A 14,197-nucleotide genomic window follows, 5' to 3' on the forward strand; every position below is an offset into this window, starting at 1 on the left:
CAAGAAAAGTCGCGGAGTATAATCTATCACTAGACTAGAACCAACCTAGAGCTATGGTGCCTGCAACACGTTTCCGACTGATGTGTTTACCGCGTCCAAAAAAGGGGTCCCTCGATTTCCGCCTGATGACGTCATTGAAGTCGATCATTAGGAAGAAAACCCGAGGCTGTGGTACAAGCAAGGAAACGGTGTCTGAGAAGAAAGACGGGATAAAATAATATCTCAAGTTGAGACGTTCTTTTCACCTGCCTTTCTTCTCCGACACCGTTTCCTTGCTTTTACCGCAGTCTCGGGTTTTCTACATTATGATCAGCATCCACCAGCTCGCCTGCGCACTCAGTTTTTTCAGTCATAGAAGTGTCATGCTGTTGCCGCCGGTCGCGAACCTGGCGGTGTCCCAGCAGCTGTGTTGGACGTAGCAGACGCCTGTTCTGCTGCAGGTCACTCTCCATTGTGACAGCCCACGGAAGTCAGAACAGCCGGAAGTTGGGACGCTGTGACGACAGCGACACTCGCGTTCGCTTGTGCTTTTCGCCAGCATTTCTGGCTGTGTTCCAAATCTTACCCAAATGAACCAGAGTTACTCCGGCGGGTCGTGTCACTTGACAACACAGACTGAAGAACGCTGGACGCGGGTAGGTTTTGGAACGCCAAGGTACAAAACTCTTACCCCTGGAGTAAGATCGAGTAAATTTTGGAACACGACCCCTACGACCAACCCGCCATGGTCGCGACATGCAACGACATGACACTCCGGCTTCTGTGACGTCATTTGTTGCCCCTTCGGGGCCACTTTTGATGTATCGGCGGGATAGGACGCTAACCACACCAGTCGGAGACGCGCTCCCTAACCAGCATAGCTAACCAGCGCGAGTGTATGAAGGCACTCTACTAACCAGTGACAGCTAGCGCTCCTAGCGGGCGGCATTAAGCATAATTTGGTTCCGGTTTCGGTCAAGTTAGTATCGGTTTCAATTTGGGCATTGCTTTTTTTTTTTTTTCTCTCTCTCTTTTCCCTCTTTGCCTCCCTCCTCGCTAGACTTTCGAGAGCTCCTCGGCTCCCAAAACCGCTGCCTTTCTTTCTTTTTTTTTTTTCTTTTTTTTTTTACGCAGTTTTATTGTAATAGCAATCCCTAGCAGCACACACGGTTCTCCGTACATCCTCAGGGTGTCCTAAAGTTCGTGGGTCGCTCAATAGGTAAATTCTGCCCGATTAAGCTGCGCTCCGCTCGCTCCCCAAGCAGAAACGGCTCTGTCCCCAAGAAATCACACAACGGGAAGTTTGGAAGTGAACGTAACTTGCTTTAATCTCTTCTCCGGTTGCGGGTGCCTCTTGTTCTCGTGCCCTGAAGACAGCCTGGCTGTCCTCGCTGGCCACTGGCCGCCGGTCCTGAAGCAGCGGAGTGAAAAAGAAATACGACGGCCGTCAGTCGACGGCCCGTTCCAGCTCTCGGTTTTTAACGTTCTCTGTGCCTCACGTTCTTTTCCTTCTCTCGCGCTTGCCCCGGCTGGCCCCCGCTCGCGCCTCTCTCGGCCGTCCTCTTTTTCTCACGACGCCCCCTCAGGTTTCATGAATGTCTTGGATGTCCCGTGGACGTCCATAGTATGTATATTAAGTTTAAGTACTTTATGAAATAATTATAAAGCATAACAATTAAAAAAATTAATACTCCTCACAGAAAGAGTTCTAATTAATTTTAACAAAATTACAGAAAAGCGCCACGTAGCGGAGGGAATTAAACGCACTATCTGGGCCGCGATTCGGCTTTAGTGTCCTCTCTTTACGTTTACTATATTACTCTATGCTTTGATGGCGTACTCCGATGAAGGACGAGGAAGAGGCATCTCGTCGCGTTCGAGGTATTGTCGGCAACGTGGATTGAGGGGTGCGCAGGCGTCGGCCGAGCCGCGGCTATATCCACCAGCCAAAATGGAACCTGATTGCACCTAGTGGCCAGCGCGTTTCCGCTAACGGGCTGGGCCACAGCTCGCTTGGGCCCCGGCTCAGCCCAGAGCCGCCTGGCGCGGGACCGGCCCCGCCATGAGCAGTAAAAAAGGCAAGAAAGGCAGCAAGAAAACGCCGAAGGGGAGAGGAGGCAAAGGCAAGAATGTTCTGCCGCCGACGCCGTCCGGTAAAACCGGAGCGGCCGCAAAATCCAGGCCCAAGGCGCCGTCACCCCCGAAGACCCCGCCGCCGCCGCCGCCGCCGCCGCCGCCGCCCCCGCCGCCCCCGCCACCTTTACAGATGTCCAAGGAGGATGCGGAGAGGGTCCAGCAGACCGAGGCACTCCAGGACCTCATGGGCAAAAAGATGGCCATCTGGAAAGAGATTCTGTCCGCGGCCAGAGACATGGATCGCAAGGAGGGACTGAAACAATACCGGACCATGGCGGCGGAAGAACTGCGAATCATCGCTCGAAACGTCTCGAAGACAAAGCTCCGGGAACTCACCGACCAGAAGATAAACTACTTCAGCCAGATTGGTATATCGGACTCCGACGACAATAAAATCGCCAACATGCAAGGCTTCCGACAGGTAGGCGATGAAGAACGCCTGCTTTGCGCTTTGGAGGCGCCCGAGGTGGCACCCCGTGTTTTTCCGGACGTAGCATTGGACGAGGCTTCTCTCGCGAAATTCGGTACACTACCTCCCGGAGCGTTTGGGGGACAAGCTGGGCCTGTCCGGAAACAGGAGTCGTGTACCTCGCTCGTCGGGGACACTGCAGTTCTGGAGCGACTAGAGGACCAGGTGTCAATTCTCGAAAAGGCTGCCCTACAGTCGCGCAATGGAGAGCGCGCCACGCCTTACGGAGGAGTGATAAGGCAAGGTGGGCACCCTCCTCCATTGCCACTATCCCCTGCTCAGCTCATGCAACAAGCGCAGATGATGTCTGCGCGCCTGCCCAAAAGGCGACTCCCTCCCACAGGTCAATCGCCGCAAGTGGAGCACAAGAGTAGGCTGGTGTCCGAGTTTGTGGAGAAGTTGGCCGGAGAAATTGCGGCCAACAGAATTAGCAAGTCGGAGGCTCGGAAGCAGCTGAAGGACATTGTGGAGATGGAGAACGAACTGACTGAGACACTCGTCTCGGCGACCACCGTGAGACCCGACGTGACGGAGGATAAGTTACAGGCCATTGCCGAAATGTACAAGGAAATTTCGTCCACCATAATTTCAAACCCTGAAATGAACAGGGAAGAAGCAATGAACAAGCTTAAAAGAGTGGCTGCGATGGAGCACGAGCTCACGCAAGCCCTCGTGCCTGATGAAGTATTCCCGTACCAGCAGAAGTCTGCCGAAGACAGCATGGTCAAATTACAACAAATGAAACTAAACCTTACCGATGAACTGCAGAGAAATATGGCTGTGTCTCAGCCGGACGCCGACAGAGTCCAAGAGAGCATTAAAAAGTTGTACGAATTGGAGCTCAAGCTGATGGATAAACTTTTTACTGCAAAATCGGAAGGTAACCGTCGGCACGAGCGAGGTCCCCGTCGTGACAGAGACGATGACGATGGTAAACGTCTGTACTTGAAAAGCAAGAGGAGACCAACCACTACTATCGAGCTGTCATTGGGAACGCCGTCAGATCACGAGGACGACAACATCGTGCCTATGATTCCAATTAAACCTCCGCAAAATGGGAGAGATGGTTTGGAGAAAGCTGGCAAAAGCTGTCCCGTTCACGGAAACCGAACGATGCCCTGCCGCTTGCACCCTAAAGATAAGAAGAAGGACCCGTCTTGTCCAGTGCATTCTGAGCGCTTACGTACGACATTGTCATGGACCGTGAGTCCTGGAGATGGCGGTGATGCATCAGACCGCACGACGCGCGAGAGAAGTGGTGTAAACCACCATATGGAAAGCAAACACCCCGAAAGAGAACAGTACAATCAAAGGACAATATCACAACCACCACCTCCGCCTCACCCGTATCCTGGCCGTCCTCCTCATCCGTACCCGCCCCCTCATCCTGGTCACATGGTTCTGCCTGCGCCGAGTCCATGGACACCTCCGATGTACCCGCAGTATCCACCATGGGACATGTCGAGACGGCCCGCAGTGGCTTACCCCGAGCAGCATCGTCAGCCACAAGAATTGGGCGTAAGAGAGCCACCTGTCGAGCGGGAACCTGCTGACGGCGCGGAACGCTACATCGTCCCTACCAGGTACCAGGGCACGCAACAAGAGCGGGTTCGCAACGAGGACGAATATTCGTATTTCGGCGCTACCGGAAACTACAACAAGCAGTCCTGGGATACCGCTGGACAGGAAGTGCCGCAGCACTACATGCCCCAGGATTTTCCTCTAATGTATTCGGTCGTGCCGATGGGAGATACTGTTTTCTATAATTCGGCTCAGGTTATGGGTTACAGAAGAATGCCCAACGTTGATGTAGCGGTGGACGCTGCGCAACCCATATTTGAGGGCGACGAGGGTGGCAAGGAAAGTGGTCCTATTGTCTTCGAAGCTGGAATTGAAATAAACGTTTCGCCTAGTGGTACACAAGCTCCTGTCACGCAACCGACGCAGCTGGTTGTGCCAAGGGTGCATTCGTCCGCTTCTACTCTTCTGCCCGCCCAGCTGCCGTCCCGACTTGAACCTCCATCACCACGTCCCGCGCGAAGGCAGCGACCACAACGAAGGCCGAGTTTGTCACGTCAGTACCGGGGAAGATCAAGAGAAAGAAACTTTGTTACGTATTCCGAAGATGACGAACTCGACAACGACAGCGAAGAATTTACGTTCAGACGTCCGAGAAGGTCGGGTTCTCCCAAACGAGGAACACGTCGAGATGAACGCTCCTGGCGAAGCGGCTTCGGTGACGATTCGGAGAGACCACCTCTGCCAAGATCGAGGAAGCGCCGGAGCAGAACATCTCAGCGGTCGCGGCGGTCTTACAACGAAAATGCTGCCGAAGAGGTGCCACCCGGACTTCCGTTTTGGGATTGGATCTGCAAGAGCATCTGCAACCTGCTGCCATTTGCTAGGGACGAAAGCGGCAACAAGAGCAGAAGAGGGGTCGGCATCCAGGAGCTGGTGAACGAAGTCATGGCGACGTCAGAGGAAGTTGTTCAAGCCAAGCGTCAACTGCAGAGCAGTGACGGAAACCCAGAGGCCTCCGTTCGTAGCATGGGAGACCTCGAGGGCAAATTATGGAAGCTGATAGATTTGGAAGTTGATCTCGTCAACGAGCTTGCTCGCTACCGATGGTCAGGAGACGTCCAAGATCCACGAGCAGAGATAAAGCTCAACAACGCCGAGGAGAAGATTTGGAAAGTGATCGGGGTACAAAAGCGCTTGGCTCAGGACCTGGGAGAGTGGAGAAAGAATTCGACGAGGACGTTTCAAACTAGGGCTCCCGACCCCGTCGCTGTGGCTCAACCACTGAGTTATGGCTACGAAGCAAACTACAATCCTGTGGTCTACGGCGATCCGGCGAACTTCAACCCAAACAATCGTGATAACATGGGCGGTTATGTGAACTCTGGAAATCAGGGAGGTTCAGGAAATCCTGCAGTTTTAGACGGTCGCGACAATCCAAATCTCCGGACGTCGAGAGAGGCCGAAGAGTCTACCCAACCTCCCATGACACATCCTAAAGTCAAAAAACAGTCTTCCAAGCAATCGAAGATGTCTAAAGCATCTAAGGCATCCAGAAAGTCGGAGCGGTCCACACGCGCATCACGAAAGAAACAGAGGAAACAACAGAGCTTGAGCAATGATGTCTCCCCTGTGGCAACACCTGTGAAAAGAACGAAGAGCCGAAAGTCTTCCAAGAAGCGTAGCCGGTCTCGGGACCTTTCCCCGGATACAACCACGTCCAACACCACCACAAACACGTCGGTTCAGTCTAGCGGAGGGAGTACGTCCGAATACAGCACCGATTCGACCGATATAACAGGCACGGTCGTCACTGAACCTGACTCCATTACCATCGCAACCACCATTGTCATCTCCAGCGAAATGGATGACGCCGAAGACAACCAGAGACCGTCCGCCGTTTCCTGGAAGTCCCCTAGTAAAGAGTTCTTATCGAGCATTGACCGATCTCAGGTGACCCCCGTCGAATGGGAGACAAAGAGGAAGGGGAAGTACATCTACGTCAGGCCGAGGCAGGGCGGCACTGGGCGAAAGCCAGTACGGAGCGCGTCTCACTCACCGCCCAAGGCCCGAAAGCCACGGGCACATCCAAACGCGAGAAGGCATTCCGCGGGTCCCAAGGACAGCTTCGAACTGTACGGCACCAACGGCTCCCGGCATAGACGCGACCACCGCGGTCACGCCGTCGACTGTCGGAACAGCTCATACTACAAAACGGACCACAGGCCGAGTCCTCACAGACACCCAGAGCGCCCCAAGTCGCACATCTATGCAGGCCCTCCGGAATACTCCAGGTCCTTCGATCGACACAGACATAGCGCTCGCCGGCATCGTTTGCACACTTACTGCGATCCTTACGTGCAACGACATCGCAGGGCTCACCACGATGTAGATGACGGCGAGACGGTTCTTTCGGCTACCATATCTTTGTTGGACTCTGATGGCACGATGGAGAACGTGTATGGCCACAGGATGCCCAGAGAGAACAATAGTGTGGCGTACCACCACGAAGGGAGGAGAAGACGGTACCGATCAATGGGACCACATTCAAGCCGATCCGAACGTCGCTCTAGAAGTCAATGGTCTGTCTGAAATGTACCAAAGACGCGTAACAATTAACGTTTATAAAAAGTCTGCTTTAAACGTCGATGTGCATGTGACTGTTATACAAAAGACATTGTGAATTTGTTTTAATTGCTTGCCGAGTTTGGCGTCACCTTTTATTGAACATTAGAGATATTTAGTTCTGCGAATAGCCACGAGTAAAGATCGCTAGCTTGTGTATTAACAGTGACTGGCACGCACCTATTTATCAGGACTTCGAAATGTATTGCATCGTTTAATAAACGATGGTACTGCCATTCTCTGGTGATGATGATGTTAGAAGAATTGATGTCTCATTAGGTGCACTTCGACGTGTATAGTTTGTAAGGAACGAAGAATTTACGAAGAATTCATTGCGCGCTCCGCCTTTTTTACGGTAACGAAAGAGAGACGTTGAAGGCAAACAGACAACACAGGCTTTCGACTTTCAACAGCTTCCTGATTTTGGCAACACTTGTTCGCACGCGCAGCCGAAGCCCGGTTTCACTGTAGCCCGGTGATAGGTAACAAGCGCGTGCTGGAAGCAAAGCTTCCACTGAATCCTTAGCCCGTCCCCGACTATGCGGAACTCAAGTTCGTCTATAGCCTTCAAAGGAGTTTCGCGCATTTGCCACCGTGCATGCCGTCTTTATGAGGAAAAGTTCGTTGTATATCTTATAATTATTATTATAATGCACGCTAGAGGTTCGACAGTCTATGGGACTTCTGGTTTCGAATCGAAGCAGACAGCAACCAGTCCGCTTTTGCCGTGCTCCTGTGCATTCCTAGGGAAAAACGCGTGAATGTTGCCTCTTTGCCGGAGAATATTAGGAATCACCTTTGTTTCTTGGGTTGCAGCGAATAGTAGGTAACTTTATTAACATTATAAAAGTAAAATTGCTCTAGTTGCATCGTTTTTTTTTTTTTTCGATCAGGAAGCGATGTTTAACTTCCCAGTATTCTGGGCCCAGTCCTGTGTTTTACAGTAAGCGCGTTAAGACGAGCGGCGAATCTAAGCAAGAATAACAGTCGAAAAGGTCTAGGACTTGTTCAAAAAGCACCAACATCCCGACGACGCTAATATTGATAATCTGCGATATTCGTAAGCCACTAAAATGCCCCCCTATTTACGAGCGGTTAAAACGCGTAAAACAGTAAAAGTTCACGTACTACAAAGGTGTCTCCTTTTATCATTGTGCTGAATTTATCGGGCGGCACGAGCTTTCTGGCTTTTCCCCATTTTAAAAATTTCTGAACATGCAGATATGAGTTTTGAATTCTAGAACAAACTTACAATTGCACCCATATAAGAGCAGCATATGGAATAAAACGAATGTTATTTATTTCAAATCACATTCATTACTTGACTATACTTTATATCTATCGTCTACATGCACAGGTAGGTACCAATCCAGTGTTTGTGCATAGTTCTTGACGTCTCTCTTGATTTTCGAGATGTTCGTCATTGTTTTTGGCACGTAAATCCACTTCCAGAAAAGCGCCGATGTCGTGTTCACGCTAACAGTATCGGAAAGTGTACATAACATCTACAAAACAATATTAATTTTTTTTTTTAATTTAGATTTGAAAGGAAAAACGTTCTAGCTGACCAATATGATTATCTACGTGACTGGCAAATTTTCCAAGCTACCTAGTGCGTATAAATTACTCGTGTTATTTGCTCTCATAATCAAGCCTAGGGAGAAAATGCACTCACATGTTCCCATAGAAATGCATTTCCGGAAGTCAATGCGGGGGCGCAAGTCCCTCTGCTTCTTTTGCATGGGTTGAGGTGACGTCAGAACTTCGAGCTCTGATTAGCTCTGATTCAAGAATAGTGGGTAGACCTCCAAGCAAGCTGCCTTCAGATCTACCCACTATCCTTCGATCAAAAATAATCAGAGGTCGGCGTTCTGACGTCAACACAACCCTCGCCAAAGAAGCAGACGAACTTGTGTTCCGCATGTTGCCGTCTGCTTCAATTTGAAACCGTATACTAGCGCCAGTTGGACCTCTGACGTACATTATAATCACTCTATGCGTTGTAATACTGTCAGTGAATACCTATTCACGGATTCTACGATGTACCATGGCCTCGGAGATTCTTGGCGCACAAAGCTCTCTTCCAGCCCTTCCAAACGCTCGGCTGCCCAGCAAAAGGAGCGTATAGCACAGCTTCTCCAGAGCTCCGCATGGTGGGGCGAGTACGTGGCTATACCTATACTCTGTTTCACACTTAGCGTGCAACGCTGTGAAAGCTACTGGCCCGACCATGGGGCTTGATCTCGTTGCTCATTTACACGCGTTCTCGCGCAAACAAAACCATAGATGAAGGTACACGCTCGCGCCAGTAGCTTTGACAGCGTTGCACACTAAGTGCGAAACAGAGTATAGCTCCCACAAGAGCCAGAGTTGCGCGATCGCGTGAGGAGCCGGATCAAGTGCCGTGCAGGAAAGTAGACGTTGCACGCGCCCCGGCGTACGTTCCCCTGCTTTTGAACACGCCGCGCGCCTCGAACGTGCGGCGCCGGTATTCGCTGAATTCAGTCACGTGACGAGCGGGATCAACATGCCGTGCAGGAAAGACGGCGCTACGGAGATGAACGCGAAACTCTGGCTCCCGTATGGAGCCTATACGGGAACTCTAGCCACACCAATATCGCAAAGGTAAAAATTGTGCACTAAACAAAAAACTATTAAAAAAAAAAAGAAAAAAAAAAGCTCTGTTAAATTTAGGGCACAAGCGTTGTTGCATCTGAACTTGAGTCTAAAGCACTGGTGCACCCAGGGTTGGCAAACTTTCGTTTCAGTTTCTGGTCAGCCGGCCCGGGTCATTTGCAGCAACGTCGAGTGCAGCAAGCAACGAGTATAATTCCCGCAAACGAGCGCATTTTCGCTCTCCGCCCAGCAAACATACTACTCCCTGCGTGCCAGCAAGCCCAAATGGCCCAAGCTAAGCAGGCCAGCACGGCGAGAAAAAGAGTGACCGATGAGCGAAAAAAAAAATGAAAGCCGTTTACAACTTTCTGTAACGCCGAACTAGAGCACAATTCTTGACGAGGAGGAGGGAAGGGTACTGGGAAGGGTACACCCCTCCTCCCTTTTCCTCACCTGGTCATCCTGCCTGCTACTCCTCTGTCTCCCCCTCCTCTGTCTCCTCCTCTTCCCCTCATCCTTCAACCTCCTGCCCTCGTCTCGGGGGGTCACGTGACCTCACAGGGATCACGTGACCTCACGGTTACGTCGACGCCGACGTCGCTCAAGCCGGAAACGGGTGCCTAAGAGCTGCGCTCTAAAATTGGGAAGGGAAAGAGTGTGGAGACATAGCCTCCTCTATACGGAGAAAGCCTGGCACATCGACGACGGAGCCATAGAGCGCGCGGCCGCTGGAAAAAGGAGAGGAGGAGCGCGCCGAACGGTGACCAATATGGCAGCGCAGAGCAGAAAGGGCAGACCTAGACAGCGAGCGCTTGGGTCATGAGCGGCCGCTCCCCGAACCACGCTTGTTTTTGTGTTTTCGTCACCGTCGTTTTCGTACTCCGGGAGAAACGGGCGCGGCGATTCGAAAGGGCGCAGGGAGAAACGGGAAAGGGTGGACGTTGAGTTTCTCCTCTCCGCGATAACAACAAGAAAGGAGAGAAAAAAAAAAAGATTGTTTCTGCGTTTGGCCGCTCGCACTTTTGTGGCGCTAGCGGGCAAGGTTCTCTCCGCTCCCGTTTCTCCGCCCCTCCTTTCCCATTTACGGCGGCCGTCTTTTCACGCGACGCGCCAGGCTTTCTCCGTATAGAGGAGGCTATGGTGGAGAGGGTGGGAGCTGAATCCGTACGCTATCTTCCAGGTGATATTTTTGCCTCTAGATGGCGCAAGTTGTACTGTCGCGTCCTAGGCGGATCATTTTCGGCTTCTGGTTGGCCAAAAGAGCACGTCAAGCCTTCTATCTGCGTCTCGTGCACGCCCTGGCCCTGCCCGCTGCAGTAGGGTCAGTATGATTGTGGATTATGCACGCCATACATGGGTAAATTACTCTCAAAATGTAATTTAATTACAATTACAATTACTTAGCTCCAAAAGTAGTTTAACTACAATTACAATTACTACTACGCAAAAGTAGTTCATTGCAATTACAAATTACTTTTTAAAAGTAATGCAATTACTTTACAATTACTTATTTCTGAGAGTTACCCCCCACATTGGGCCATATAACTGTAAACGAGTTATATGGCCGCTGTATAAATGTCACGCATTGTACTTTCCTTTTATGAAATTTGTTAAATGGATTATAGAACTTAATAGTTTGGAGTAATGAACTCCTGCGTTCATATATTCTCAAAACATAAAAAATGGCGACAAAATTTACAGGTGCGAGGTGAATCTCCTTAGAGCTTATGCAAATGGTATAAAAGTCAAACCAAGAAAAAATAAACTTAAAAATAATACAGGGAAACAAATATGCGACAGTACTGGTATCATAAAACTCACGTAAAAATGGCTAATAAGAGAAACTTGTAAACGACGTCAAACATTTAAAGGATACGACAACTTACGAAAACATTTCAGCCACGATGATTCGCTGCCTCACCCTGTCTGTGAACTTGTAACATGCCGGATGTGGGTAACCGTAGCACACGAACTGTGGCCGCTTCCACAAAACTAGTGTCACAATAGCAGCAGCTCTATTGCCAGAGATTCTGGGTTAATTCAGTGCACGGTAACACCCAAAAAGCTCCTGAGATAAATAATAAATTTAGGATCGTCATGTAGCTAATCATTAGGATAGCAATGATTGTATCGATGTTATGCGTCTCATAAAGAAGACCGATTTGAATTTAGCATGGCAAGAACAACCTCGAAAAATTCATGATACACTGCAAACGACTTTATTTTCGTGAATTTCGCGAATCGCCTACAATTCGCGAAAAAAAAAAATGTAAACACATTGGGATCTATATCGCGACCGCACCGCGTCGCGAAAATTAGAATCCGCGAATTATTCCAAAACTCCGGCCTCTTGGACGCCTAGATTTCATGATTTACTTGAGCGCGTTTCAGCTGGAAGATATAGACAAGCTATTATTATTATTTTTTTTTTATAACTGTAAGTATTATTCAAAGTAACAAGAAAGTTGCCTACCTGCAAGCGTTTCCGCAAATTGGAGGTCGCCTTTCGGTTTATTGAATTTGTTTTCAGAAACGGTCCGGAGAGTTTGCTCCTCACGATTATAGTTTTTTACATTGGTGCTAATCTGTTTAGAGAACTTTTCGCAACAAGGCCCCGGCAGCCTTTCCTTTTCCATTGTAGATAAGACTGTTGCAGCTTCTCAATGCAAAGCAGCACTGCGCGCCTCGGGGCGGTTCCACAGGCCAAGACGAGAGGACAACGCGTGGAGGGTCACGAAAGAGGTGTAAAAACAAAGTGCAAGCCAAGCCCTCTATAAAAAAAAGAAGCCTTCAACGAACAACAAATGCAAAAACAAGCTCCCTACAGCTAAAGCCGCGGTTTGTAAGTTTTGGAATCTCGTCCAATCAGGCTGACACACGGTTGAAAGGGTTAGGAAGAGCGAACACTAAATAATGAAGATTTATACAAAAAGGTAGACGAGGATTGGGAGAAGGAAGAGCAGTGTAGCAAGAACAGTTGGAAGTAAGGCAGGGTGAGTCGTGTTAATGAGACCTGCTGCTTCTTTGCTTCTTTGCCTCGATGTTAGAGTAGCACGACTTACTGTTAGTGGTATCAACATACGAGATAGAGGAGAAGGACGTGAAAAACTCATAAAGAAAAGAGAATAATTTCATGAGCAAAAAAGTTCCAAACTTGACTGAAATATGTAAGCGAATATGCTAGCGGCGAAGACGCGTAAAGAGAACCTCGAACCTCCCCGCCTCGACCGGATGATGTGATCGGAGCCAACCAGCTCGACTTCGACCTCCGATGCCCCCGTGTGGGAATGAGAAATAAGAAAGACCCCTAGAAGCAGGAGCAACAGGAAGCAAACGAGACGAAGAGTCAGATTCAACTACGACAGGAACGAAAACGGACGCGAACGTAGCCCTCATTTATCAAATTATTTTTCAAATTCTTCATTAAATCGTTTTACAGTGTACAAAATCCTTCATTCCGTTCTATCCCAGCCTCTCTTTCCCATCCCTCTTTTCCATTTTTTTTAGGAGGTTGGGAGACGCTCTCTCTTCTGTCGCTTTGGCTGTGTTGTCGTCTCCGTGGCCAGGGGGGAAAAGCGCCGCCGCCACAAAATCTTGCAAAAGTAATTGTAATTGTGCCTGAAATTTAACAATTACTGACGCTCGAAAGTAATTAAATTACAGTTACAATTCCTTTTAGTCAAAAGTAATTATTACAATTACAAATTACCAGGAAAAGTAATTAAATTACAGTAATTTAATTACTGTAATTGAATTACTACCCAAGTATGGTGCACGCGCACCGCGTGCACGTGCACATGCAGCAGCGGCACGTGCGGACTGCAGCGACTTTCTGCTGCTCTGTATAGGGCACCCTACTGCTCTGTCGGCTGCAGCGCCGCGATTGTTGTCTACACGCGCAGCCTGACAAGTTCCCGTTGTAGAGTCGCGCCGGTCCAAACGCTACCCCGTATTCTATTGGTGACGTGCACGATCAAAAGCGTCGCTGTGGTCGGCCTTGGACGATTGGTCGAATGCTATCTATGACGTTAGCAAAGGATTTCTCGTCGACGGAAATCAGGAGGAATGAAAGAACGTTAATTTTGACGGTGTTGGTAGGATTGGTTTCAGAGCGCAATAATTTCAAGCTTCCACCATGCTCATTACAAACACCATCGAACTTGTTGTTCGCAAGGTAATGACGTCACGAGAGGGAATCATAGGAGAGCGCAACAACACTGTAGCGCAACCAAAACATCTCGGCACTGTAGCACCGCGGATGGGGCCAGCGGACGGCCATCCTGCCACACAGAAAATCGACCCTTTGGAGCGCAGCGAGACTGGACGGCAGCGTGCTGAAAACGCGTTTTCTGCTAGTTCGTCCTTAATCGCCGGAAAAGTTATTTTTTTTTTTTTTAGTAATTTGTGAGAATTGCCTTTGAGAACATGTGGAAATTTTTACGAAAATACAGCATCGCAGGAAAAAAGAACAACTCGTCAAATGCAAATGTTGCCGGTCTCGCGGCGTGATCAAAGCTTCCTTGGCATGCCGAAGTGTTGCGTCTCTGTGCCTTTGCACGCTTGGATACCGGTCAAGCTAAGACCTTCGCGCTACTCGAAGATCGGGCGGCACCACCAGTCAAGGCGGTTTACAAAACACAACGTGGGCCCAAGCATAAGGTTCAGTAACATGCATACTATAATTTTTATGGGTCAGTGAAGGGTCTAACTTAGATATTATTTTGATTTAGGTGCTCCATCCTATAACAACCGTCAAGTGTTCTGTTCATTTTAACTGCTGAATGTCTCAAATTGCACAATTTGTTTTGTTTAAAATAATTGAATATATACTTACTGCGAACTGCTCCACTGCAG

At 49.4% G+C, this 14,197-nt stretch overlaps 1 protein-coding gene across 1 annotated transcript; it reads left to right on the forward strand.

Moving 5' to 3' along the window:
- The first annotated feature begins 2,041 nt into the window (after window positions 1–2,041).
- On the forward strand, window positions 2,042–6,694 carry LOC120836902. The gene is made up of 2 exons (XM_042291318.1): window positions 2,042–2,132; window positions 2,214–6,694. The coding sequence occupies exons 1-2, from the start codon at window positions 2,042–2,044 to the stop codon at window positions 6,692–6,694; spliced, it is 4,572 nt and encodes a 1,523-aa protein (XP_042147252.1).
- Window positions 6,695–14,197: the final 7,503 nt, after the last annotated feature.

Source organism: Ixodes scapularis, unplaced genomic scaffold (genome assembly GCF_016920785.2).
Source record: "Ixodes scapularis isolate PalLabHiFi unplaced genomic scaffold, ASM1692078v2 PGA_scaffold2__306_contigs__length_199485367, whole genome shotgun sequence".
NCBI classification, from domain to species: Eukaryota; Metazoa; Arthropoda; class Arachnida; order Ixodida; family Ixodidae; genus Ixodes; species Ixodes scapularis.

Coding starts and splice junctions, on each gene's coding strand:
- LOC120836902 (XM_042291318.1), top strand. CDS start 2,042: ATGAGCAGTAAAAAAGGCAAGAAAGGCAGCAAGAAAACGCCGAAGGGG. Junction 2,133..2,213: donor TCTGCCGCCGACGCCGTCCG/GTAAAACCGGAG, acceptor CGCCGCCGCCGC/CGCCGCCCCCGCCGCCCCCG.